Genomic DNA, 27,425 nt, shown 5'->3' on the forward strand with positions numbered 1-27,425 from the left:
GAAAGATAAGTACCTGGCTAAATAGATAAATAGATAAATAAACAAATAAATAAACAAATAAATACGTCAATAAATAGGTAGAGAAAGTCCTTGGTCCATCTCAGTGGGAGCGGCCGAATGGCTGGAGATGCAGTGATTGAAGGCTGCGGGTGCCGTGCGGTTGTCGCAGGCCTGTCTCTAGGTCCCGGGGCAGAGGAGGCGTGGGCTTGGAGGTGGCTTTGGGGCGTCGGTGAGCCTTGGCGTGCGGGTGTTTGCGCTAGCGGCGCATGGCGCGTGTGAGGTTGTGGAGGTGCTGTAGAGAGGCACGAGCTTCGAGGCGGACGTGGTCCCAGGCGCAGGCGCTGTGCTTGTGGGCGTGGAGGAAGAGGTGGATGTCCCTGAAGTACTTGTTGATGGCCAGCAGCGGGTTGCGTGGTCCTTTGAAGGGCGTGGCCTTGTCGGCGAGGCATTGCTCCAGGTGGTGGATGTGGTGCTGCAGCTTGTTGAGGAGGTGGTTGCGAGCCTGGCTGGGCCAGTGCTGACGGGTGCCGTTGGAGCTGAGGGTGTGGAAGAGGTGCTGCAGGATGCGGAGGGCGGTGGCGGCGGCTTGCTGCGGCTGGAGGTTGTTGTGGAGCAGGGTGTCGGGGAAGAAGGGCGGCTCTTGGAGGTGGCAGGGCTGTGTGTGGCTGGCAGCCATGTCCTGCAGGAGGCGGAGAGCGTCGCCGGGGAAGGTGTCCTCGTGCGTCCACAGGTGTTGGCAGGCCAGGCTGGGGGCCAGAGCGGCGAGGAGGAGCAGGAGCGCCGGGGCGGCGTGCGGCAGGCGTGGCCGTGTGGCTGTGGGCGCAGCCATGGTGGCTCTGTGGCTGCTGTCGGGTGGTGCGGCGCAGGAGGAGCCTGCCGAGGCTGGCTGGTGCTGCTGGTGCTGCTGGTGGCTGTGCTTGGGGTGCCGCCGGGTGCGCGGCTTTGTATGCCAGGCAGCTTTCCCTTCATCGCTTTCCGATTGCCGGCAGTTTCCGCCCGTGGTTTCCAGTCTCTGCTGGTGGCTCTGGTGGTTTTGGGGAAGGGTTTTGTTGGGGTCTCCGTGGTTGGGGATTGTGGTGGCAGCGAAATTGCTGCCACCATTGCGGTGTGCCGGGCTTGCGAAAGCTCAGGCTCAGAGGCCTCGGTGTCAGGCGTGCTGGAGAGGCGTCTTGGCTGTTCCCTTTCACCTGCCGGGCCAGCTGCACGGTCTGTGCTGTGCAACCGGGTCTGTCTTTGTGCCCCAAGCATTGTTTCCACCTGCAAAGGCCTGCTGCTGCCTGTGGTCACTTTTCCTTTCACTTTGTGGCTTGCCTTTATTTTCATCTTAGCCCCTGTTTTCCTTTTGTGGTTGCAAGGGATGTGCGGTGATGTCAGCGGGCGGGAGCTGGCGTTTCCCCTCCTGCGGTGAATGCCCAGGGGCGGTGTTCGAGGGGCTGGCCGTGCACGTGGGCCTTGGGGGCCTGAGTGTGCCCTTTCCCTTGCACGGAGGCAGGCGCTGCACCTGCTGCTGTGTTTGGGAGGAGCCAGCAACAAGGCAGGCGAGAAAGGCTCAGCGAAGAAGTCGGCCAAAGGGAAGGGCTTTGCTCTTACTGTCCTGCTTGCTCCGATGGCTGTGGCCCTGGAGCACGGGTGTGCGTTGGAGAGCCACGCCCTGGCGGATGAGGCGGCCGGAGGGAAAAGAGGAGCGTCCCCCATGAAAGAAATGGTGTTGTGTTTTGGCATTGCCAGAGCCCTTGGCTGCAACGGTGTGTCCTGTTCAGGGCTCCTTGGGCTGTGACAGGTGTGGCGTTTTTGGAGGGGATGGCTCTGAAGGTGCACAGCGGGGTGCAGAGGACGTCCCTTGTGAGCAAGGCTGAGGGAGCTGGGCTTCTTTGGCTGGAGTAGTGATGGTTTGCCCGTAGTTTCAGATGCCTTTCCAAAAGGGCGCAAAATCTGGCCATCGGTGAAGAGGAATTTGGGGTGTGCAGAGATCTGCAACGGGACGATCAGCCTGGCCTCGTGGAGAAACGGTGGGATTGTTGCTCGGAGCGGCTCATGGGAAGTGAAGGTTCTAGACTTTTGGGGCAAAGAGCCTGTGGAGACGAGTGGCTGTTTGTAGCCTTGAGCGTCTCAGGGATCTGCAGGCGCGCTGCCCAAGTCGCGCAAGGCAAGTGCCGGGAGCCCTGCCTGAAGAATGGAGATGCCCAGGCCACCGTAGGAGAGGGCCAAGTTTGAGACCATCTTAGCAAGCCGAATGCGTACGGGTCGATGGCAGGTGAAGAGGTTCATGCGTGAGTCCTGAGGGAACTTTCAGATGGAGTTGCTAGGCCAGTGTGGATGGCTTTTGAAGCCTGGTGTCTGTCAGTTGGAGTTGCCAAGAAGTGGTAGAAGGGAAAGACAAGCCCCGTTTTGAGAAAGGGAAAAGCGGAAAGGTGTGGGAACTACGGAGCATTCAGGCTGAGCTCCGTGTCAGGCAAGAAGATGAGGCTGCCTCTCCCGGGGACTAGGCCGAGGCCGATGGAGAGCAAAGAGGTGATTGGTACCAGGGAGCATGGCATTCCAAAGTGCAAAATAGCCATTCCTGGTGGTTTTTTGGCGCTGTTCTGCGGTTGGGGCTCCACAGCAGTGGTGGATAGGGGCAGGCTAGGCGACCTTGTGTGCCTGGCTTTGTGCATAGTGCTTGACAGTGTCCTGTGGCCGCATTTCTCTTGACAAGAGAATCAAGGCACAGCTTCTCAAGGATATTTTCTGGGAAATGCAGAGATGCAACCTCCAAGAAAGAAAAAAACAACAGTTATCCCAATTGCTGCGCCTTTCTTTGTGCAGGAGTGGGAATTGGTCATTGGATTCTGCTGGGAGTGTTTTGTTTTCTGGACCAGTCTCTGCAAGCTGTGTCTTGCTGGTCAGAAGACAGTCCCAAGATGTGTTTGAGTTGAGTGCTTGTGCAGTTTCAGTTTAGATGTAGTGGAATCTATTGGAATATAGCATAAAACAATAGAGTATAATAAAGTAATTAATTAGCCCTCATCTATCGAGGGAGTCCTCCTTGTCATTTCTTCCTGCACGTCGGGGGCCGTGCTTTTACTGTAGTGTCCTGCATGGCATCGTTGCCTGTGAGTCAGAGCGGCATGGATTGGACGGATGGGGCACGGAGTGGATAAAGCCGATGAGGTGCAGCGGTGCTCTCCAGCCTTCGTGTGTTTTGCTCAGTGTGCTTCCGTGGTGTTGGCCAAAACCACGGTGGCAGTGTTTTTGCACAGGGGCTGCTGCAGGATGCTGCTTGGGCAGGTGCCATTGAGGAGAGTGGACAGGGGCCGTGTGGAGCAGGGCTTGGAGTAGGTGCTCCGGGGAGATGGCTTTCCCCTGGCGCAAAGAGTGGTTGCAGTGCTAGAGAGAGGAGAGGCGGTGGCAAGGGTTTTGTCACAGGTCTTTATTTCCAGTGTCATAAATAAGGGAAGAGGTAGAAAAATAAGTACCTGACTAAATAGATAAATAGATAAATAAATAAATAAATACGTCAATAAATAGGTAGAGAAAGTCCTTGGTCCATCTCAGTGGGAGCGGCCGAATGGCTGGAGATGCAGTGATTGAAGGCTGCGGGTGCCGTGCGGTTGTCGCAGGCCTGTCTCTAGGTCCCGGGGCAGAGGAGGCGTGGGCTTGGAGGTGGCTTTGGGGCGTCGGTGAGCCTTGGCGTGCGGGTGTTTGCGCTAGCGGCGCATGGCGCGTGTGAGGTTGTGGAGGTGCTGTAGAGAGGCACGAGCTTCGAGGCGGACGTGGTCCCAGGCGCAGGCGCTGTGCTTGTGGGCGTGGAGGAAGAGGTGGATGTCCCTGAAGTACTTGTTGATGGCCAGCAGCGGGTTGCGTGGTCCTTTGAAGGGCGTGGCCTTGTCGGCGAGGCATTGCTCCAGGTGGTGGATGTGGTGCTGCAGCTTGTTGAGGAGGTGGTTGCGAGCCTGGCTGGGCCAGTGCTGACGGGTGCCGTTGGAGCTGAGGGTGTGGAAGAGGTGCTGCAGGATGCGGAGGGCGGTGGCGGCGGCTTGCTGCGGCTGGAGGTTGTTGTGGAGCAGGGTGTCGGGGAAGAAGGGCGGCTCTTGGAGGTGGCAGGGCTGTGTGTGGCTGGCAGCCATGTCCTGCAGGAGGCGGAGAGCGTCGCCGGGGAAGGTGTCCTCGTGCGTCCACAGGTGTTGGCAGGCCAGGCTGGGGGCCAGAGCGGCGAGGAGGAGCAGGAGCGCCGGGGCGGCATGCGGCAGGCGTGGCCGTGTGGCTGTGGGCGCAGCCATGGTGGCTCTGTGGCTGCTGTCGGGTGGTGCGGCGCAGGAGGAGCCTGCCGAGGCGGGCTGGTGCTGCTGGTGCTGCTGGTGGCTGTGCTTGGGGTGCCGCCGGGTGCGCGGCTTTGTATGCCAGGCAGCTTTCCCTTCATCGCTTTCCGATTGCCGGCAGTTTCCGCTCGTGGTTTCCAGTCTCTGCTGGTGGCTCTGGTGGTTTTGGGGAAGGGTTTTGTTGGGGTCTCCGTGGTTGCGGATGGTGTTAATAATTCTCTTTTTTTTCCATTGAGGTGGTCTTTTGTCTGTTGATTGTGGGGAATGAACCCCCACAGTATTGCCACATCATTTTGTTGGTATGATGTTGTTGGTTTTTTGTGGGTTTTCTTTTTTTCTCGGGTCGTCTCCTATTCCTCTTTTGTTTCGCTGAATTTCCCTTCTTGCCCTGAAGAGGACTCTCTGCATTAGTTGCAACATAGCGTCTTGGGCTTTACTTTTTTTTTAAATGTATTTGTGACTTTGGGTAGGTGTAGTTACAGCATTTTTTTTTTTTTTAAGAGTGCTGTAATCAGTCTTATTGACCTCCTCTAAAATCAAATTGTTGAAGATTTTTAATGTATTGTTTCCTGACTGATAATTGCACTGGTTGGAACCTGCTAGCTTATTTTGTGTTGTAAAAGAAGGAAGTTGTGGTACTGGTAAGTTGCTAACAAGTAACTGGTAAATTTCTAGTAAGTTGTTGAGCTTATTGGGCTTTCACAGCTTTTAATGCATTCAAGTCAAACATTTTATTCTGTAAAATTTCAGTTTCACACCTTAACTGCAGGGTTTTTCATCACAGACTTCTTTTCCTGTGCCTTGATATTCCTCCCTTGAGTGGGGACACATCTCTAGGGTATTGTTTGAGGCTGAAAAGTAGTTATTGGGTTAATTGCATTGTTTTCTAGTTTATTAATATCTGGCTTTAAAGGGATTGGTGCCATAGAGCACTCTACAAGTAGTTGCAAGTGTCTATAATGTGTCAGAGATAATTCTGTTTGGAATTCTTTGATTATTGTAATCAAAGAAATTGTTTTCCCATATAATCATTTGTTTTTCCCATTGAAATATGTTTCCTTTATAAATGTTTCAATAAATATGTCCATAATCTTACAGGTCAAGTCTATATAAAGGCTCAATTACACCTATATAATTCTTTAGAGATGAACCATTTATCTTGTGTGGGACTAAGGAGATTGTATTAGACTGCCTCCAGACTTCTCTGAGTAGGAGTTTAGCCAGCAAGGAGATACCTTCTGAACCTCAGTGGGAAGATTTCCCTGATAAATGATGTCCAAAGCTTCCATTCTGCCTGGGACACTTACCAAATCTTTTTGTAATTCTCCATTAGTTTTTTCTGGTTTTTACCTACCATGTGGTTGTTTTCTTTGTATTCATATGGATAAATTGTTTCTTTTTAGCGTTTGATACAGTTGTAAAATCGTTTCTCTCTCAGGAACCTCAGGAGCTCATCAAGTCATTAAGTTGAGGATGTGGCTCTGGGTCTACGCACCTGGGCACTGAATGTTGATGAAGGTTCTGCAGTGTCTTGCTTCCCTTTTGCAGTTTGACTTTCACTGTGATGGAGTTTAAAAAGTCTCCTCTAAGCTGTTGCTTTTGAACAATAAAGGATTTTTAAAAATTAATTTTAATTGTTTGTTTTGCCCTGGATATCCCAAGTGCAGTGTGATGCTGAGAGGAGGTGGTATCAGAAGAGCCTGCTCATGGCCTTGTCCAGTGATGCTTTTAGATATGTCCTCAAGAACAGATATCACTTAGCTTCTCTAATCCGTATTCTGGTGTTGTTTCACCGGAATACAAAAAATAATACAAATGCATTTTTTCTTCAGTGTTTGAATTCCCTGTATTCCAGCTTGTGTCATCACCACTGCTCCTGTTTTTGTCATAGAGTGGTTTAGTTCCTTCAGCTGCCACAGAAAAGACAGAACCAATTAGGTCCTCGTTCCTGACATCACAGGGTACTTCTGGATAGGAGCATCAGGAGGACAGTGGTACAGTGTGGAAATTTAATCTTGAGGGGTCCTGATGTGTACCTGAATATATAAGAGAGCTGGTGGAAAGCTCACCAAGCCACTCTCCATAATTTACAAGCAGTCCTGGCTAACCAAGGAGGCCCCAGGCACCTAGAGTGTGTCCAGTGTAATGCTTATCTTCAGGAAGGGTCAGAAGTCTACGGAGCTTTGGGCCTGTCAGCCTGACCTCAGTGTTGGGGAAGCTCATGGAGATCTTGAGTGCCCATCACATGGCACCTACAGGAGGTCCAGGGGATCACGCCCATGGATTTGTGAAAGGCATTACTGCCCGACCCAATCTCCTTCTATAACACAGTGACCTCTTGGTGGATGAGGGAAAGTCCGGGCATGTTGACTTCCTGGACTTTAGAAGTCTTTGACACTGTATCCCATAAAATTCTCCTGGAGACACCAGCTGCTTGTGGCTTAGATGCTCTGTTCTCTGATTTAAAAACTGGCTGCTGGCCTGGCCCAGAGAGTGCTGGTGAATGGAATTACTTGCAGCAGGCAGCTGGTCACTAGTGGTGTCCCCCAGAGCTCTGGACTGTACTGTTTTGTATCTTTATTGGTGATCTGAGTGAGGCAATCAAGAGCTCCTTTAGTCAGTTTGAGGACAAGGCCAAGCTGGGTGTGAGTGCTGAGCTGCTGGAGGGCAGGGGGGCTCTGCAGAGGGATCTGCACAGGCTGGATCCATGGGCCAGGGCCAACTGTGTGAGGTGCAACCAGGCCAAGTGCTGGCTCCTGTCCCTGGGTCACAACAACCCCCTGCAGCTCCAGGCTGGGACAGCGTGGCTGGAAAGCTGCTGAGTGGGAAAGGGCCTGGGGGTGCTGGTCAGCAGTGGCTGGACACGAGCTGGATGTGCCCAGGTGGCCAAGAAGGCCAATGGCACCGGGCTTGTGCCAGCAATGGAAGGGCCAGCAGGAGCAGGGCAGTGCCATCCCCCTGTGCTGGGGCACGGGTCAGGCCACACCTGGAACCTTTTGTTTGGCTTTGTTTGCTCACAGCAAGGAGGAGACTGAGGGAGCCAGAGTGTGTCCAGAGAAGGAAACAGAGCTGGGGAGGGGTCTGTAGAGTGAGTCATATGAAGAGCAGCTGAGGGAACTGGTCGAGTTTAGTGTGGAGAAAAGGAGGCTCAGGGGAACCTTATCACTCTCTACAACGATCAAAAAGAAGGTTATAACCATGTGGGAATTGGCTTTTTCTCGCAGCAACTAGCAATGGGAAAGGAAAATGGCTTCAAGTTGTTCCAGTAGAGGTTCAGGTTGGATATTAGGGAAAATTTCTTCACTGAAGAAGTGGTAAAGCATTGGAAAAGGCTTCCTAGGGAAGTGGTGGAGTCAGCACCCCTGTAAGTGTTCAGAAATTTAGTAGATATGGCACTTCATGATTTGGCTTAATGATATTTGGTCAGAGGCTGGGCTTGATGATCTTGGAGGTCTTTTCCAACCTTAGTAATTCTATGATTCTGTATTTGGTCCTCTTCTTTTCTCACTCAGCTAAATGGAAAGTCATCAGTTGTGTTTGCACGGAGCAGTGTCCTCGCAGTGGTGCAGTGGTGGAGGTTGTTTGAGCGCAGGAAACAATCTCTTTGTCCCATGCAGGAGGAGGCCAGAGCTGCTCACCCGAGGAGATACTTCTGGGTTGATGGTTGGAGGATGAAGGAGCAGCTGGTGCTGGTGATGCATGAGCAGTTTCCTTCATGAGGAATGCTGTGCTGGTTGGGTTGGACCATGTTGAGTGAGGGTGTTTGGGTGATGGATCTCTTTGCTTGCTAATGATGTGTTGGGGTGAAGAAGGACAAGAACAAGGTGCTCGGTGTACTGCAGCAGGTCGCCATAGCTGCTGGGATGTAAGCATAGCCGGGAGCATCCTGAACCAGTTGTGGTGGCTGTAGCAGAGCAGTGAGCAGTTCTAGACCTCTCCTGTGTGTTTTGTGTCTTTTTGGTGTTTCTTGGGTGGAGTTAGTAGCACTGGAGTTCTGTTCTTGTCCAAATCTCTGCAGACCTTTATGGGTCCCCTCCTTGATTCTTTGAGGTGCACCTTGTCTATGCCACCCTGTTTCTTGCAAAGCAGTGCTGTGGCATTGCAGAATGGTTGTGGTGGGAGGATGGTTTGGAGGTGGCTTTCATGTCTTGGCAGTATTGGAGGGTCTAGAAGGGAGAGCGTTGTGGTGGAAGAGGAGGAAGTGTGCAGGGCAGGCATGATGCCATTTGGGGCAAATGGGTGCCCCAATGGTCTGGCAGCTGTAAGAGATGCCTGGGGGCTGCAAGACCACCATTCCCTGAGAAGGGTCTGCTGTCCATAGCCTTCGACCCAGGCAGGAGGCATTGGCAAGATGGGCTGCAGGAGGGAGCTTCATCCCCTCACAGCCTTAGGGGTCTGTGTCTTTGCATGTCAGGTATAAGCATGAAGCACAATGACCACAGCTTCGCTTTTTCATTCTTTTCTGCTTTTACAAAAAGTCTTTATTTCTAACAAAATAATAAATAAATAAATAAATAAACAACTAAGTTAATTAATTAATTAAATAAGTAAGGGAACAGAGTTCTGTATTAAATAGTGATTGGAATAAGAGTCCCACCATAGTTCAACAGTGTCCATGATCCCCTTCCCATTCATCAGGTGAGGTTGCAGTCTGGATGAATGCAGTAATTCCACAGGTAATAAGTACCATCCATATCCCCAGTGCTTTGCAGCTGTCCATGAATGTCTAGCGCAGAAATTTCCTCTTCCTTCCACTCCAGTGGCTGTGGTTTGGGTGTGGGCTGTGCCACAGACTGGCCCCAGTGTCATCACGGTCATACCCCTTTCCCCATCACCTCACCAGTCGGAAGAGATGTGACTGGTACCAAGTGATCCCAGCCTGGGCTGCTGCCATCACCACTCAATCCGTGGCCACTGGTGCTGGCTGGGGATGGGTGTTTGCTATCAGTGGGTTCAGTGGGGTCCAGAGCAGCTTGGTGCTTCATTCGCCGTATGAGTCTGTCCACGTGTTGGAAGCAGACAAGAGCTTCGAGGCGGACGTGGTCCCAGGCGCAGGCGCTGTGCTTGTGGGCGTGGAGGAAGAGGTGGATGTCCCTGAAGTACTTGTTGATGGCCAGCAGCGGGTTGCGTGGTCCTTTGAAGGGCGTGGCCTTGTCGGCGAGGCATTGCTCCAGGTGGTGGATGTGGTGCTGCAGCTTGTTGAGGAGGTGGTTGTGAGCCTGGCTGGGCCAGTGCTGACGGGTGCCGTTGGAGCTGAGGGTGTGGAAGAGGTGCTGCAGGATGCGGAGGGCGGTGGCGGCAGCTTGCTGCGGCTGGAGGTTGTTGTGGAGCAGGGTGTCGGGGAAGACTGGTGGCTTCTGGAGGTTGCAGAACTGTGTCATGCGTGGCGCCATGTCCTGCAGGAGCTGGAGTGCATTCCCAGGATCGTGGGTCCGCAGGTGTTGGCACGGGAGGCCGGTGGCCAGAGCCACAATGAGGAGCAGGAGTGCCAGGGTGCTGTGCCACAGGCGAGGCTGTGCGCATCCAGGTACAGCCATGGTGGAGCTTTGGGCACTGTGCAGGAGCCTGCTCTGGCTCGGTAGTGGTGGCTGCTTTGCTTGGGGAGCTGCTGGGTGTGCAGTTTTATATGGCCATGGCCAGGCTTTCCTTTCATCACCATCCTCTGGATAATTTTCCTTTTCCGTTTTCACTTTTGTTTTTTCTGTTTGCTTTCTTCTGAGGACTTTGGTGCTTGTCTGACCAGGAGGGGGCGCTGCTGTGAGAACAGGAGCTGACACTTTCTCAGGGCTGCTGCCAGGGGGAAGCCTGGTTACTGAGCTATTACAGGAGACCAAAGTGTGGCAGAAGTTTTCTGGCTGGCTGTACCAGGGATGTGTTTTAGGATTGTCTTTTCATCTGTTTTATGTGTTGCCCTTTTTGGGGGTTTATTTAAAAATTTCTCTATGTACCAGCATCGTTTTTTTTTTATTGCATGCTGTAATATTATTTGTATATAATGTTTATTTTGCATGTTAATTAGTGTTTTCTTATATTTTTCATTGACAATTATTGTTAGTCTCTCAGTGTTTTTAAAACCTTTTTATATGTGTATATGTATATATTTTTTAATGCTTTTTTATTTTTTCTGTGGTACCTGCAGCTTTTCTAGTGCAGGAGTTTTTCCTCACCCTGCAAAATCTTGCAGAATATTTTTGGAGCCATCTCTCATACCCCTGTATCCAGAGTTAATTACCCTTGGTATGTTAGTAGTTAGAAATAAATGCACAGATGTCACAAAGGATTTTTCATCAACTATTCATGCAATGTTTCTCCTTTCTGGATTTTGGGGGTTTTTTATGTTGTGTTGTGAATTCTTTGTGAAAATGTGGCTGTGTTAGATGGTCTGGGGGCAGGAGCAGGTGGGAATATTTCTATTTCGTGTGCTAGTCTACTTAATGTGAAAAGTGAAAGTGGGCAAAGTTCCAAGTGTGAGTCATCACTGCTTGCTGCGTAATTTCGAGCAGCAGGAGATCCCCGTGGTTGCTAAAAAAGCAAAAATGGGATTTTCTCCTGAGATGTTTTTTTAAATTTAACTCAAGTAATGTGACTACTGTTGCTAAAAAGTCTCACTGTGGATTTCTTAGTTGTTTGGGTTCTTTTGGTGTACGTTACATTGGGATATGCTGTCTTCTCTGTTCATCTGTTGCAAAGATCTTACAAATGCATCAGCTGGTGTGTGCGGTACCCAGTGAGCTGCTGGGTGGAACCTAAATCGGTTATGTCTCATCACTTTCCCTTTTTTCATCCTTTTCTGCTCACTTTTTGAGCCTATTTCTGATATTTCACTTTTGGCTTTAGGCAGCTTCTCCTTTTGTAGGTCAGGAGATATCTGTGATATTTGAAGAACAGAGTGTCTTCTCTGATATTTTCCTTTGGGCAGGCATGAACTACAGACATAACTGCCTTGCGCTCATATTTTCTAATGAGTTTTTTACTTTGAATGTGTGCATGCACAAGTAGGATACAGATATTCAGTACTGATGTGGTTTTCCCCTGCCTGAGGTGCAGTGAGAATAATTGCTACCCTTAGACCCTCTTCTCATGCAGATTTGATTATATTTTGTCCAGTTCGTATAGAGGGAAAATGTTAGTGTGCCACTTCATATCAGCTGAACTGTGTTCACATGTCTTTTCTAGATCTTCTTTTTGTGGCATTTCCATCAGAAGGTTATGAGAGTGCTGCTTTTGAATAACCTGCTAAGACTGCTAATGTGAATTTAGTTGTGTTCTGCCAAGTGATTTGTGCTTGAGTTCCTAAGGGGGGAATTACCAGGGAAGGAGAGGTTGATGATATAATGGCACCATTACAAGTCACAGAAGGCACCTACAATACTAAAACTTTGCCACATTATTTCATGTCCAGTGATGGAGGATTGGGTGTAGGAGACAGGGAAGGAATGCACAGAAGTGGAGCGAAGTGGAGGGTGCTGTCCACTCTGAGAAAACACTTCAAGCGCCATGGCATTTGCAGAGAAGGGTGTGATAAAGGAAGAGAATTTTCCAGTGTTTGAAAATGTGTGGAAATTGATACATTACTACTTAAAGCATTATCTATTTCTGGATTGGAGGTGGTGAGGAGTAGACATGAAAATTAGGAGGAAAAAACAAGATTACCAGACCCACAGGTGGAGTTCACCCAGAGAGAGAAAGACAGACTTCTTGCCATTTTCCTCAAACTGTGATCAAAATTCTGCTTGGTTTTGCTAGCATGTCCTGTCATTTCAAAGTGCAAGCTTTCTAGTATTGCTTACCTTCTTGTAAAAGACCTAGAAGAATGATCTGAGGCAGTGGTTTCCACCTTTTTTATGCACTCACCTTCAGTATATTTTTATTTCTGAATTTTATATACATATATATCCCTGTACTAATACATATATTATAAAACATACACAAAGATAAAAATGGAGAAAGGAGAGAAAGGTTAAACAAACACTGTTTTAAAATTCTCTCTTCCGTTATATTTATCAAAGGTATGAAATCCATTTTCTTCCTGCAACCCAATGGCTTGGGATACACACCCCACTTTGAAGACTATGATCTGAGATCTCCTGTAAAGTAGTTTAAATAAATTTTCCAGTCATCCAATAGTAACTGTTTTTCTCTTTTTTTTGATATTTTTGCTGTTTTCATAGCTGACATTTCCAGTTTTAGAACACAGGGCATGGTACAAGGGCAAAACCCTTAGACTTACATCCATGCTGTGATTACAGTCCTGGCCTGACCCCAGGCCTTTGACTCACAATGCTCAGTTCTCTTACAGGCAGTCTCACTGGAAGATGACAGTTCAGAGCTGGGAGCTGTGTGGGAAATCACTTAGTTACTGCCTTTAACTTACCATTAAGAGATGAAATATTTGTGTATAACATGAAAAGTGTCTATAAAGTAGGTTTATTTTTAGCTTGAGGATCCAGGTAAATTCTCAGCTCTGCTGAACAATGTAAGGTCAGCTTCCAGTCAAACCTCCTTTAGTTCTTACTTTCAGAATTTTCTTCTGTGTCTAGTAGACAATTCATAGGATGTGTCCAGCTGTGTTCCAGTTTCAACTATTAAAAAATGGTGTTGTCTCTTCCAAGGATTACTATGGAATTACATTCCCGGCTCCTGCAACGTTGACAGGCAGAGATGGGAGCCTTGCTAACAACCCATACTCAGGTGAGTGCTAGCTTAAAGATGATGATGGCAAGTGAGATATGCTGGTTTCTCAGTGCAGGTCATTCTGCTCTTGCTCAAAGAGGAGCTGCTTTTCCCTTCTGTGGTCAAAGAAGCCCTTCCTTGTTCCTGCTCTTGCTCTTTAGCTGTCATTGTGCAAAGATTATATGAATGCCATCCCAGATTTCAGCCAGTGGTTTTCATCCACTGCCAAATGATTACTGCTTAAAACTGTAGCCATAGGCACTGTAGTTCCTATAATGATGGTATTAAGTGCTGTCATACTTCCTAGTGACCAGCAAAAAGGAATACTGGTTGGAAGTGAGGTAGAAGGGATTGATGTATGTTATCTCCTTGGTAAACATGTGAACATGGTGCTCTGTAGGCTGCCAGAAAGTACAAGTGTTTGTGAATTTTCTGCTTCATTATCACTTCTCCTGGGAGGCTGTTTTTGGGTTAATAACTGAATTTCCCTTCCTGCTTCTTCAATAAGGTGGCCCACGATGCAAGCCTTGCTTTCCTGGCCTTCAGCTACTGTCTTCAGAACTTTGGTGGTGTGAGGAACTGGACATCTTAACTAGTCATGCTTGACAAATAAACAGACATTGGCAAAAATATGCAGATCACTGCCTGTAAATCCTAACCCGCTTTCAGCCCATGAAGCTTAGCTAAACAGGTTAACCTCCAGGAGAGTCACACTTTAACCCAACAACCATTGGCTCTCTGGCTATTTACCATGCTTCTGCTTTTAGCATGTTTTACTGCAATGATCTGATAGTAATGAGTCTGCTCAGACCATTGAGATAGGTGAGTATTGGCATCTCTCTTTATCAGTGGAGTAGCCATGGCACAGAGTTCTGTGCCACAAACAGGCATTATCCCTATTCCTATACCTGTCAGGAACAGAGACTGGGTGAGGGCTTCCCATAAACAACTGCAGGCTTTCAGGTGCAGGATGTGTCCTGTTCTGTAGTTGTCTGCTTCTGTTCAGAGGGTATAAGTCCATTGAATTCTCCACCTTTGCAGTATCTTCGATAGTTTTTCTGACCAGTTCTTTCTTTCACAGGTGATGTAACAAAGTTTGGCCGTGGAGATACTGCCTCTCCTGCTCCTGCAACCACGCTGGCCCAGCCGCAGCAGAACCAGACACAGACTCACCACACGACTCAGCAGCCCTTCCTGAACCCAACCCTGCCCCCAGGGTACAGCTACACTGGGCTCCCTTACTATGCTGGGATGCCCGGTGTTCCCAGTGCATTCCAATATGGGCCAACCATGTTTGTAAGTGTGACAGCCTCAACTGCAATGCTCCCTGCATGCCTCTCCAGTTTTGCTTTCTCCAGCCCAAACACTCCACTTCTTGGAATTATAGGAAAGTTTGGGTTGGAAGGTATCATCCAAGACTGTCTTGTTCCAATCCCCCTGACTTGGGCAGGGATGCCTTCCACTAGACCAGGTTGCTCAGACCAGGTTGCTCTGGCCTTGAACACTTACAGGGATGTTGGCCATCCACATCTTCTCCAGGCAGCCTGTGCCAGTGCCACACCACCCTCACAGTGATGACTATTTTCTTTATATCTAATCTCAATCTACCACCTTGCAGTTTAAAACACCTGCCCTTCGTCCTGTCGCTACAGGGCCTGGTAAAATGTTTTTCCCATCTTTCCTATAAGCCTCCTTTAAGTGTAGAAAGGTCATAGTAAGGTCTCCGTAGAGCCTTCTTTTCTCCAGGGTGAACAGCCCCAACTCTCAGCCTGTCCTCACAGGAGAGAGGAGCTCATACCCTAATCACCTTTGTGACCTCCTCTGGATCTGCTCCAACAGGTCCACAGCTTCCTCATACTGAGGACTCCAGAGTTGGAGTCAGTATTCAGGTGGATTCTCATTAGAAAGGAATAGAGCTTCCCCAGTTTGCAGGAGATCTCCAAAAACATGCAGCCTGAGAAAATAGCTGCAGTATCACCCAGGAGAAAGCAAAATATTTAAAAGGCCAGAACTCATGGACCCCTGTGCAAGTTTCTGTAAATAGTTGACAGCTGCATTTTGTGGGCTTGCTGTTCCTGAAAGCCCTTACTAGTCCCTGGAGAATCAAGGGGGGACCCAAATCTGAGTCAGTGAGCTAAGAGAGCCTGGATGGAGGAGACCCCATTAAGTCAGAGAGTGGAGCTGGAAGTCTCGGGAGGAAGGAGGTTATTTGGGAAGAGGTGCTGCTCCAGGCAGAAGGGTAGATGAGGCTATTTAGGGCCCTGTAGGCTAGTATTTTATGAACAGCCTCCAGCAGGAATTGATATTTACTTTGATCCTGTGGTTGTTCTCAGATTTGTGGGTAAAAATTTGATGTTTACATTCAGCATATGAAAGAAATACACAACCTGTTCTGAGGGAGGGCTGCACTGCAATCACAGGGACAGCTCTAGGAGAAATCCTGTGGCACAAATCCACTATAGCAAGTTACTGCTGTCCCATGCCATCCCAGTCCTCCCAACTCCAGAGTGAATTCCCGACATGAGGTGGAAGGTGCCTTCCCCACTAGATGGCAGAGGGAGCTTGTGTTCCAGCTTGTGTTCCACTTCTGTTCCCATCCTTTGTCCAGGTACCTCCAGCATCTGCTAAACAGCACGGAGTCAACCTGAACACGGGGTCAACTCCCTTTCAGCAGGCGAGTGGCTACAGCCAGCACGGCTACGGTGCAGGTAAGGGCTCGGCCCCCGCCCTGTGCGCGGCGCCGCTCGCGCACCCTGACGCCCTTGTTGTGCTCCCGGCAGGCTACGACGACTCGACACTGGGAACGGCCGCTGGAGATTACAGCAAAGGAGGCTACAGTGGGTCATCTCAAGCACAAAACAAATCTGCTGGCACTGGACCTGGGAAAGGTAACACTTTGAGACTGGAGGTTCCTCTGGAGTGGGATTTAGAAGGGGAAACTCCCAGTGCTGTGCAGTCAACACAGCAGCCTGCTCTAAACAGGGCCATGATACAAGCTGTTTCTCCATCTCCCGTTCACAAAGTGCTTTTCTAATGGCCCAGTTGTTCCTTCTGAACCTCATGGCTCAACTTCGCCTAAAGGTTTATGTGGCTGTTGCACAGCTTGGTCCAGTTACACATTGGAGAAATGGTAAGCTGCTTCCTAAGCCAGAACTTTCTTTGCTGAAGAATATAGTGATCCTTCAACAGTGCTGTGATTTGGAAACTTGAGCAGTTCAGTGCTGTTGCTGAAATGATCTTCTGCCCAATCATAGCTAGATTTTAAGTCTCTTGGTAGGCACCTGAGATGCCCACGTGTTAGAGAGGAGCAGGGCACTTCACACATCTCTGGGCTGTCTAGCTGCTGCCTGTACGCCCTCATAACATTGTGTTATGCTTGGAAATGTTTCCTTTGTGAGCATAAAAGCTGAAGAATTTATCCAGCTCATACAAAAGCTTTATTTGGCGCTTGCTGGTTAGATCTGAGAAGCATATACTGGGCTGCTTAGCACTATATGGTTCATCCTCATTCCCAAGCAAGTAGCAAGCATTTGCTGTGTGTTTGAAACACCGGGTGGTCACACTTTTTTCAGTGGAGAAGCAATCCAGAAAGTGTCCAAGCAATCCAGCAGTGCCCAAGGAGGGCTACAGAAGCTTAGAGCAGTACCCTTGAGCCCAGATCTCTGATTCACCAGACAAAGCAGCCATTGGCTTTTTTCTGATCCAAGTGGAATTATCAGAGCCACCCTCTGTAAAACTGTGAATAAGTGTCTCTGAGGCAGTGATGGTGATTCTGTCAGGGCAGAGGAGCACTGCAAACTTCACTCTTCTGTAGCATGTGAAAGGACAGAGGCTCAGATGTGCAGGAGATGCTGAGTCTCATCACTCGGCGCACTACTGGAAAGCTCTTGAATGCTGCAACAGAGCCAAATGCACCTCTGATCCTAGGGGAATGCTGGCTTTTTGTGGGCTTCAGTGAGTGGTCAGTGCAGCCAACTGCACTGTGGGAAGTGTGTTGGAATCCGACTGTTAATGGCTGGGTGTGGACCTGGGTGATTTATCCCAGTGGGCTTTTGCAGTGGGAACAAGAAGCTGAGCCCTTTCTTCTGTTCCCATGTGAGGTGCTGTGGGTCTGACATCATGGAGAGCCAGCAGGGCAGTGCATTCCCTGAGGCTGCCAGAGGTGCCAGGAGCAAAGCTTGGGCTTGTGCTGGCTGGTGGGGTGACACTCTCACCTTTGGTGATGTTTCTGTTTTCCAGGTGTTTCTGTGACCTCAAGTAACACGGGTGTGCCTGATATCAGTGGCTCAGTCTATAACAAGACTCAGGTGAGGAGTGTTGGACCCTCCTCCCTCAGGGCCCAAGGCTGATGACTCCTACTTCCAGGCTGGCCAGTCTCAGGGTCAGCAGGCCACGGCATCACTAACGCTGGCTCTGTTTGCTGCTGGAGTGAAGTCTCATCCTCTGTCCCACTGTTTCTGCGGTGTCAGCTCCTGACAGCAGCTGCTGGCAAGGCTCAGTGCTCCCAGTGCTGCTACACCATGCCAGCAGTGTCCTGGGTGCAAATGAAGTTATGGGTGTTAGCATTTTTAGTCCAAATAGCCCCCAAAGCAGGTGAGTTGAGAGGCTGTTTGCTTTCCATCAGAGGGACAGACAGTAGTGCCCGCCTCTAGTACCCAAGGGTCCCTGTCCCAAGCTCTCCCATGGCCATTGCTCAGTGTGCAGCTTCCCAGGCAAAGCAGAAAGTGCTGTGACAAGCTGTGCTGTGCAGTGGGCTTATGTGCAGCTCCTGTTTGCTCCTCCCTGCACCCTCAGTGGGGGAAATAAGTGTCTGGCTGCCATCCATACTTACAGGTAGGAAGCCAGCTGTCAGCTCCATGCTTAGAGGTCAAACTTTGGCCAGCAGGAGGAAAATATTACTGCAACTTCCTGTGTTTTTGTTGGGCTGCCCTGGATAGGTTGAGTAATTCTAGGCTGAGCCCACTCACTGGGGGAAGGAATGATTAGGCAGCTGCTATGATCCCATGTCCCTCTGAATGGAAAGAGGTCAGGGAGAAAAAAACCCCATAATGTCTGTGAAAATAAAAATTTCAAGAGCCATTAGAGCAGAAATACAGGCGAGAAAAGGAGCTGAAACTCATCCTCTGGTGTGCTTGCAGGTATTCAGTGTGACTTGGCTTCCTCGTGGGGTGAGGTGAAAGGTTCAGGTGGTGTGTATTTGGGCCACTCTTGTTCTGGTCTCACTGGGTCTACTCACAGCAGTCTCTGACACTGTGCCCATTGCCCCCTGTGCAGACGTTTGACAAGCAGGGATTCCATGCTGGCACTCCGCCTCCCTTCAGCCTGCCTTCTGCTCTTGGATCCACTGGGCCCCTCAACCCTGGTGCTGCCCCGGGTTATGCTCCAGCCCCATTTCTCCATATCCTCCCTGCACATCAGCAGCCTCATTCCCAGATGCTGCATCACCACCTTCAGCAGGATGGGCAGGTGAGTTAGTCCCTTCTGCCTCTGCAGCATCCCCAAGAGCACATTGCTCTGCTTCCCAGCAGGGTCTTGGGGTGTTTGTTTCCATCTACTGTTTGCTTTGCTTACTGGGAAAGGGCCTTGGCAGAAGTGGCTGTTGATCAGCTTGGGCAGGAAAGCTGAAGTTCAGCAAGGGGAGGTGCCACTTCTGTCCCTGGGGAGAAAGCAGGCCTGTGCACCAATACAAGTCAGGAGCCACCTGCTGGAGAGCAGCTCAGCAGAAAAGGCCCTGGGGGGCCTGGTGAGCACAAACCGACCATGATCCAGCAATGTGCCCTTCCAGCAGAAAAGGACAGTGGGATCCTGAGCTGCACCAGGCTCAGCATTGCCAGCAGGTGAGGGGAACTGATCCCTGCCCTCTGCTCAGCCCTGGTGAGGCCACAGCTGCAGCATCGTGTCCAGGGCTTGGCTCTCCACTGTGGGACAGACATGGATGTGTTGGAGTGTCCAGTGAAGGACTGATGGAAGGACTGGATCCTGTCTCCTGTGAGGAAAGGCTGGGGGAGCTGGGACAGCTCAGCCTGGAGAGCACAGAGAGTGGATCTCATCAATGTGCAGAATGGGAAGATGGATGAAGCCAGATTCTTTCCAGTGACAGGAACAGGGGACACAAACTGGAACGCAAGAGGTTCCCTGTGAATATCAGAGAAAATGTTCTTGCTGGGATTGTGACCAAGCACTGCCCAGGAAGTTGGTGGAGTCTCCGTCCAAGTTGTCTGGGAATGATGCTGGGCAGCTGGCTTTTAGGTGATCCTTTGCTTGAGCAAAGGGGTTGGACAAGATACCTCAAGAGATTCCTGCCAACCTCAGCCAGGCTGTGACTGCGTGAAGAGCCCATCATGCTGTGGGCTGGGGAGGGATGGTTTGTGGGGTGTGAAGCTGAGGCAGGTGCTGCTTGTCCCCTCTCAGGGGAGCACAAGGGCAGGATGTGAGCACTTGTGCTGTGATTCTGGGGAAGAACCAAACATCCCCTGCAGGTTGCATGTCAGCTCTGATTCGGTTTCACCTGCACATGTGTTTACTTTCCTAACACTAAATATTCCCTGAAAAAAAACAGCGTTCAGCTTTAGAGTCCAGTAATAGGACAGGATTTTGTGCTCCAAATGTGTCCCATCCTTGTCTGGCTCGCCTTGGGAAAGCTCCTTTGCTGTGCCTGGCCCTGCTTCTCACTTCCCTTGTTCTTGAGCCTCTTGTGCTTGGGAGACTGTGGGGTGGTGCATCCCCAAGCTCCTGCTTGGTGTGCCCATGGTTGCTCATCCTGGACTGTGGGATGTAGAGGTGGTGCAGGGCAGAAACAGATCTGCTCAGGGGGGAGCATTGCTGCTCTGCTGGGTGTCAGGGCTGTCCCTGGCGATGCTGGGGTGCGCTTTTCTTCTTGGGAATGCTGGTGCTGTGGCAGCTGATGCTCCTGTATCCTTTGTTTCCCTTTTCTAGGGTGGATCTGGCCAACGCAACCAACCCAGCACCATGCAGCAAAAGTCTCAGGCTACCAAAACCGCCTATGGCACTTCTCCGTACTGGACAAACTAAACCCGAAACCGGGGAGGGGGGAGAGAATGAAAGGAGAGGAGGAAGAAAAAAAAAAGATAAAACAAAAGAAAAGAGAAAAAAGAAAATAAAAGCTGAAGCCCATTCTTGGAATTATTGGGAAAAATAACTGCTCAGCCAAACATCTGTGCGGGGAGAACTGCAGCCACCCAGCCATCCTCTGTGTGACTCGCCTGCTTCCTCTTTGAGTTGCTGTTATATGTAATATATTTATGTATGTATTTGTAAATGTAATAGAGCCTAAATGTGGTTTTCTGCATCTTGCAGCCTGTTTTATTTTCTTCGTCAGAAAACTAATTATTCATTTTCCATTTGCACCAGGGCATCGTTCTTTGTTTTGTATTTTTAAGTTCTATGGGTTTTGTAACTCTGTCAGACAAAGACAAACTGCGCCCTTTTTTTTGGAGCTGGAGCACATTTATTTAATGCAGTTCTAAATTCAGACAAATAAGGAGACCTGCCCTTCTGAAAAACCTAAATCAAGATGTGTCCTGTTGGTTTGATTGTACCCCCCGACCCCCAATATACCTGTTATTCTAGAGGGGGAAAATAAAAGAAAGAAAAAAAAAGTTCTGTGGGCCTTCCCCTTTCTTTCATTTCCTCCCTCCCTCCCCCCCTCTTGCTGTGGAAGACAAGCTCTTGTGGGCAGTTTCATCACTGTGGCCTTGAGCTGCAGTCTCAACTTTAAATTTTTAAATTTTTTAATAATAATAAAAAGGACGGGTTTTGGTTTTTGTTTGTGCAGGGGTTTCTTCTTGGTGTTTTTCTCTAGCAAGAGACTTTGGATGGCTCAGTGTGTCCTGGAACCTCCTTTGCATCATTAGAGGCAAAAACTATGTAGCGGTTTCTTAAATAAAAGTATAAGCTGTGTCTTGTACCTCTTTTTGCCCTGAGCCACCTTCCCAGGAAAGCCAGAGCTACCGGATGGAAACTTCATCTGTCCCTCCTCACTTTTTTTAAAACAAAGACCTTGGAGGCAACTCCTGATCCTTCTTGTCCTGCTCCAGTGCAGTGAATGTTCTAGGAGTTTAATTTCTTAATAGCCCCTTCTCCACCTAATAAATATCTGATCATACCACTGGTGTTTGTCTGCATTTTCAAAGGCTCCAGGAGCAGTTTTACTTTTACAGCCTGTCCCTTTCTACCTGCTCCTACAACAGCAGCCATGCTGCGAGGGTAAGAGCAGGTGGGTCTGACGACAGTGAGTTCACCTGTGTGCTGAGAGCTCTCAGGCACCCACAGCAGGGATGAGATATGGGGCCACACCCTCACTGCTGCCGTGAGCAGCCTGTTCTGCCTTTGGTGTCTCCTGGGGTGGTGCTCTGAGTCCTTGTGAGCAGCTGGGATTGGTAAGGACAGAGCACAGCTGCAACTCTGCCCTCTTGCTTTGCTCACAAGGTCCATGGGCTCCACTGGGAGGAAGGACAGGGGTGTGAGAGCTCCTGAGGAAAGGCTCCTGCCCCAGACTTACCCTTTGATCACCCTGTCCCTGTGCAGCAGAGGAAGTGGGTAAATGTGAAGCACAAAACAGGCAAGGGGCTTTTTTTCTTTTAGTATCCACAAGAAAAAAGAAGTCTGTTTCTACCCTGAGAACCATTTTTCTTTCTCTGTTACCAGCTCATGGGCCCTGTGAGACCCATTTGTCACCTAGGCCTCTCCCAGCCTCCTGGCAGCAGAACTACAATGGTATTCCTCTGCCCTAGCTTAGGTTTTGACACTGGTTGAACTCCAACAGCTGCTCCAAGCCCTTTTCAGCTGCTGCCCCACTGCCAACAGCTTTGGGGCCTGAATGTCAAGGAGGGCAAAAATGTTTCTGCAGGCTGGGGCCCATCAGTTTGTACAAGACTGCACCAGCAGCTGAGCCCTCACAGCAGCAGCAGCACCTCATTTACCCAATTCAAGTCACAGACTGCCCCAGAGCTGCCTTCACTCTCAAGGTCTCGTTTACAGACATCCAGTGCTGCCCCGCAGGTGTGGCTCAGTTCTTGCGTGCCTGTCACAGTCCAGAAGCAGCTGGAGCTGGAGAAAGGCAACGGGGGAGAGATGGTGCCAGCCCTCAGCAGCCCCTAAGCCTCAGGTCTCACACCTTCCCAGCTGCTCTGGGGTCCCGCTCACACAGCCACAGGCAGGCTCCTCTCCCCTGTGAGACTCAAAAAAATGTTTCTCCCTTCCCCTACACTGACACTTCAGCAGGACTTGCCTGCAGCAATTTCACTCTCTGAGCCCTGTTCCACTGATGGCAGAGGCAAGGTTGCCCAGCTGCACTTGGCCACCAAGGAAAGAAGAGGAAAATCCCCCTTTGCTGCCCCCCAGACTTACCCAGGGCAGGGCGGGCTGGAGCCCTTGCCCTGCCTTTGGTCCCACACTACTGCTGGAGGGAGCAGCTGCTGGCAGCTCTGGGCAGCCCAGTCCTGTAGGGTCAGGCAGGAGATACAAGCAGCCCAGATCCCAGACAGCACCATCCCTCCTGGTCCATTTCTGTAGATTGGAGACTGCTTTGGGAAGGCAGCTCCAAAATGCCATCACCCATCCTCCAGCTCAGCTGTGCAGCAAAGCACTTGGGCTCCAGCCACATTTGACTCAGCAGTTGCTGCGCTGCCATTGATACCAAGTGCAGCCAGTGCAACTCCCTAACACTTGTCCCACTAATTTTAGCTCGAGTGCAGCAGCCGGGGCACTGCAAGCACCCTGCTCCCCTCCCGAGCCTGCAGGGAACAGCACAGGACCGGCAGGGCTGGCACCCGGGAGGGCTGGCAGCCATGACCTCAATTTCTCTGCCAAAGCTGCTCCCTGATCCAGTGGTCAAACTCCTCCTCCACCCTGCCCAACCCTTTCAGGAGCACCGTGCTCCTGCCCTGCCAGGGCACTGGCCACCAGTGGTTCTGGACCGAGTCCTGCATCCCTGCTCCAGCCACATGAATCCACGGACCACCTTCTCACTGTTCTCCCCCTTCTTTCTTAGGAAGACTAAATACAGCAGCAAAAGTCAGTCCTTTTGCCAAAGTCCTCTACATCAGTTTGTTCTTTAGTCTTAGGTGCAAGCAGCTGACAAACTGCAGCATTATTCTGAAATAAACTTAGAGATATTGGTGTATAAATGTGTCCATTGATACCAGAGGAGCAATAAACTCATGAACAGCTGTTATTCAAAGCTTTGAGGAACCCACACAATGCAACCAGCTCAAACATGGAAGTAACAGCACAGAGATATTTTCATTTCACATTTTTATTAGTAGACAGATGTGCAGAAAAGACAAAATATAACTACTGAAGGAGAAGACAACACAAAAATGCATCAGTTAATTCTTTCTGGTAAATTATGCTGAAGAAAAAAAGGAAAAGATCTGGGAGTTCAGCTAAGAAAACTACTAAGAAATCTAGTGTACCCTGCTGGTTTCAGAATGGTTGAAAACTGCAATTGAAGGGACATGTAGCTGCAAATGTAAACGCTAATATTGACTGAAACAGGAGAAAAGGGGTTAAGAAAAACCCAGAATACACAGAGCAGGTAAACATTTTTCTGCAATCTCTTAAATAGTTTCAAAAAAATCCCCTCATACTTCAGTTGTATTTCAAAAAAAGGAAACCAGCAAGTCAACAAGCAATGACACTGCACAGGACAGTGGGGAAGAGAAATTAGCCTGGTTAATGTCGGAGCTCTCAAAAGAGGTTGCTTTTTTTGTCATTAAAAAAGGGTAACAGAAGAGTCATAATAATGCATCTTACAACACCAAGCTTGGAAATACAAGTCACTGGAGAGTATACAGTGAAGACGGTCAAAAGTACAGGGGAAATCCTGAAAGATGCAGTATCCTCATTTCCAACCAAGTCATCAGCAAAGCCAGTGCTGCCACACTCTGCTTCTTCTTCACCCCCCACAGCCGCCTGAAAGTTGGAGGTCGGTGCCCCTGCCCTGGTGTGGCCCCGAGTCCAGTCCTGCAGCCAGGTGCATTAGGGGCCCATTTGTTAACCCTGGCGCTGCCCTCGGAGGGCTGGTACAAAGCTGGGGGTGCCCCACACTGTCACTAAACTCAGGCGAGCCCCGCTGCAGGCTCCAGAAAGAACCTGGGGCTGGGTAAGTTCTTGCTGGAAGAAGGCTGACACCTCAGGAGGGCGCGGCTGCCTTCCCAGGTAATACGCAAGCAGGAGGGCGGGCGGCCGAGGGAGCGCCGGGCACAAGGAATCGCCACTGGGGCAGAGGGATGCACCGCAGCGGCAGGAACTGTCCCTGCAAACCCCAGCCAAGTGACACTTTGGGAACAGATCTGCCTGGCTCACTTCATGCAGAGCCCCGAGGGCCTTCCTCTCCTCTCCGTCCGGGCAGCACACTCGGAGCTTTTGCTCAGTCTTGCCCCGGGACGCAGCCAGGGAGCGGGTCCAGAGCAAAGGCTGTTCCCACCGAAGCACCCCGAGGGACCGCAGCTAGGGACGTACCATGGAAAACCCTGAGACACACGGAGGGGAGGCGCAGGCTCTGGTCAGGGCGATGCCTCTGTACCTGTGGGGACCGAGGGTCCCGCCCAAGCAGGGCCAGCACCTCTGAACTGCTCCCGGGGCTGCCAGGCCCGGCTGCAGATCCCGGGATCATACGAGAGGGGAACTCGGGGCACCGCACCACAGCCAAACGCGAGCACGCTGCAACGGGGGGAGAGCCGAGGGCCTGAGGAAGAGGGGTCTGAGACAGGAACATGCAGGATCCCCCTGCGCACGACGGAGCGCCCGAAGCTCTGCCAAGGGCTCCCAAAAACAAGCTCGGGGCAGCCGCTGAGGCACACTGCTGGAGAGCCTGCCAAAACCTGCTGCTGGCCTGCTCTGCCGTGGGGCTGCGCACCGCTGTGCCCCAGGGAGACGGGCAGGGGAGAGCCCGGCACGGCCACCTCTGCCCGCAGCACACACAGCCCGGACACGCCGCGGGCGCCAAAGCCAGCTCCGCAGTCCGCCGGCCCCGCGGGCTCTTCTCTGAATTCCTCTGGGAAACGCATGCAAAGTACTCCTCTTAAAAAAAAAAAAAAAAAAAAAAAAAAAAAAAAAAAAAAAAAAATAAAATCTAGTCTTTGCCGTCTTACCACTCTGCTGAAAAACCACAGTAAAGAATGTGACTCCATAAAAATGCAAGCGCTGGAGGAGAACAAACAGAATTCCCCTCTTTTAGGAGCTCTTCTGTGTGTAGTGAACCCCCAATACCTTCAGCTTCCATGTTTAGCTAGAGAATTAGAATGGAAGAAGTCAATGCCTATAAAATGTGGGCAGAATTCCAGACATCATCAGGGAGCTAGGATCTCACACTGTATCACTTGGATTGTCTTTTTGAAATCATAAACCTTTTTATCTCCCATACAGTTAATTACCTTTTCTGTGTAAACAAACCTACATCTAAGCAAGTGCATGTCAGGCGTTTTTACTCAGCTGCACAGAGCTGCACCTGCCCACAGGTGACCTACATCAGTGACAGAAGGCAGCTCCAGATGCAGAGGGCTGGGGCTGCAGGGAGCAAGGGCTGCCAGCCAGCACCAGGCAGGAGGCTGCTGCTCTGTCCCACTGCCAAAAATAAGTCCAGCACGAATGGTGGCCCTCTGGGCAGCAGGATGTACATCTGCTCTCCTCCCTCCAGAGAGGGGCTGCTGGCAGCAATCTCAGCAGAATGGCTAAACTGAACTTTTTCAACCTTATCCTAGTCTGGGGGGAAAAAAAAGGGAAAATAAAATAAAAAAAAAAAAAAGAAATAGCAACCCAGGGCTCAGTTGTACAGATGTGAAGTGTTAAGTGTTTATTTTAGGTTCATATCACAAGCCTTTTCCAGAGACAAAGCTGATTGTGCCCTCTGGGGCTCCAGGAGCCGGCTATTTCCTAACTTAGTAGGCTGAAAAGGAATACTGTACCTTTCAGTGACATCCCATCAAGCTCAACACAAAGTAGCTTTACACTCTCCGCCCCACACCTTATAAAGGAAAAGCCACCACCACAAGGCTAAACGAATGTACACACGCTATTATTGTAAATGGAGCAGCTAAACCTTGGCAATTTGCTTCGTGGGGATTTTTTTTTTTCTTCCCAGTGAATGCAGCACTTTGAGCTCCCAAAAACCCAGCTTCCAATGGGTTTGTTCCAGCTTTAAATACATTAAACATCTCAATGCAAGACTGCATTTAATTCAAGAATCTAAACACGAGCAAACCTGTTTTGCTGTGAGCATTTCGTAGAGAAGTGAAAAGGGGAGTTTCTTTTTTAAAAAGAAATTGTAATACAGTGATGAAAGGGTTAAGAATGCAAGAATTCAGACATTCTGTGGAGGGTCTCTAAGAGGTCCATAAAAAAGGAGCGAACAGATCCATACAACAGGAGACAGCAGGAGACAAAGTTTTGTGTTGGGTTTTTTTTTTTGTTTTGTTTTTTTTTTTTTTTTTTGACACCCCACCCCCCCCCACTTTTTTGCTGGACTGCTGCTAGGTTACCGCTGCTCCCTTCTGGCCTGAGTCGGCAGGGCAGTACAGGGGCATAGAGGGAGCAGGTCACGACTCCTCGTTGCCAGAATCATCATCATCGTAACAGTCGGCATCCTCCTCCTCCTCGTCTTCATCGTCAATGTCGTCATCGTACAAGTCGTCATAAAGCAAATCTGAACTGTTGTCATTGGAAGGCACTTTAGTTTTGATGCAGTACTCTGCCAGTGTAGTGGGGACCTTCACGCCATCCTTCTCTGCCTCAGCTTTGGTAGCCAAAACCTGTTTCCTGCAGGGAGAAGGACACAGCAGCAATGTGAGCAGGGCCATGTGCCAGTGGCTCAGCTCTCCACCCTCCTCTCCAGGCCTGCCCTGCCCTCCGCGCAGCTGGGGAAGGGAGCTGAGGTTTGCAGGACACACCACAAAAACAGATTTGGAAACAGATTTGGAAACAGATTTGGTTCCTCCAGCCTCAGGCCTGGGAGCATGCCAAGGGGGTTTGCAGCACACACACTCTCAGCAGCACATGAAATCAGTTATTCTACAAGCTCTGCTCTAGAGACCTGCCAGAGGCCAAAGCAAATTCCATTCGCTACTGTAGGGATGGTCAGGGATTTCCTAGGGTGATTTATTGACTCTCCTACGGACTATTCTCCCACAGCATGCTCAAAACTGCAAATCCCACTAGCCTTTGGCAGCTCTCAGCTCCCACTGGAGGGTCAGAGCAGCTGGGGCGCATGGCAGCACCCCAGGACACAGCCTGGGGCTCACAGAAGCCAAGGGCTTTCCATGACCCCGAGCCAGGCCTGGCTGCTGCATCCCAGTAGGGAGGAGCAGATGGCAGCCTGCCCTCTCACCCACTCAGGGCCTGTCAGTCTGCCATTCCCTGTGTTGTGGAGTGCACCCAGCCCTGCTGGAGCAGAGGGAGCTGGAGGATTCTCTGCACAGGCAGAGCCCTGCTGGC

The 27,425-nt window shown here is 50.2% G+C and overlaps 3 protein-coding genes across 12 annotated transcripts in view; 1 reads left to right on the forward strand and 2 right to left on the reverse strand.

Moving 5' to 3' along the window:
* UBAP2 (ubiquitin associated protein 2) overlaps positions 1-21,096 on the forward strand; it is a 195,880-nt gene extending 174,784 nt beyond the window's left edge. For all 10 annotated transcript variants that reach the window (XM_059873405.1, XM_059873401.1, XM_059873402.1 and 7 more), the window contains 7 exons: positions 12,911-12,989; positions 14,053-14,267; positions 15,580-15,679; positions 15,752-15,859; positions 17,211-17,278; positions 18,246-18,437; positions 19,908-21,096. In XM_059873405.1, the coding sequence (XP_059729388.1) occupies positions 12,911-12,989; positions 14,053-14,267; positions 15,580-15,679; positions 15,752-15,859; positions 17,211-17,278; positions 18,246-18,437; positions 19,908-20,003 (858 nt within the window). In that variant the 3' untranslated portion in view covers positions 20,004-21,096. The remainder of the gene's footprint in view (positions 1-12,910; positions 12,990-14,052; positions 14,268-15,579; positions 15,680-15,751; positions 15,860-17,210; positions 17,279-18,245; positions 18,438-19,907) is intronic.
* On the reverse strand, positions 257-829 carry LOC132342016 (interferon-like). Its single transcript, XM_059874194.1, has one exon. The coding sequence runs from the start codon at positions 827-829 to the stop codon at positions 257-259; it is 573 nt and encodes a 190-aa protein (XP_059730177.1).
* Positions 21,097-23,231: 2,135 nt separating the features above from the next.
* LOC132341669 (ubiquitin-conjugating enzyme E2 R2) overlaps positions 23,232-27,425 on the reverse strand; it is a 54,706-nt gene continuing 50,512 nt past the window's right edge. The window contains exon 5 of the mRNA XM_059873531.1: positions 23,232-26,750. Coding sequence (XP_059729514.1) covers positions 26,531-26,750 — 220 coding nt within the window. The 3' untranslated portion in view covers positions 23,232-26,530. The remainder of the gene's footprint in view (positions 26,751-27,425) is intronic.

This window comes from Haemorhous mexicanus, chromosome Z, assembly GCF_027477595.1.
Source record: "Haemorhous mexicanus isolate bHaeMex1 chromosome Z, bHaeMex1.pri, whole genome shotgun sequence".
Classification (NCBI taxonomy): domain Eukaryota; kingdom Metazoa; phylum Chordata; class Aves; order Passeriformes; family Fringillidae; genus Haemorhous; species Haemorhous mexicanus.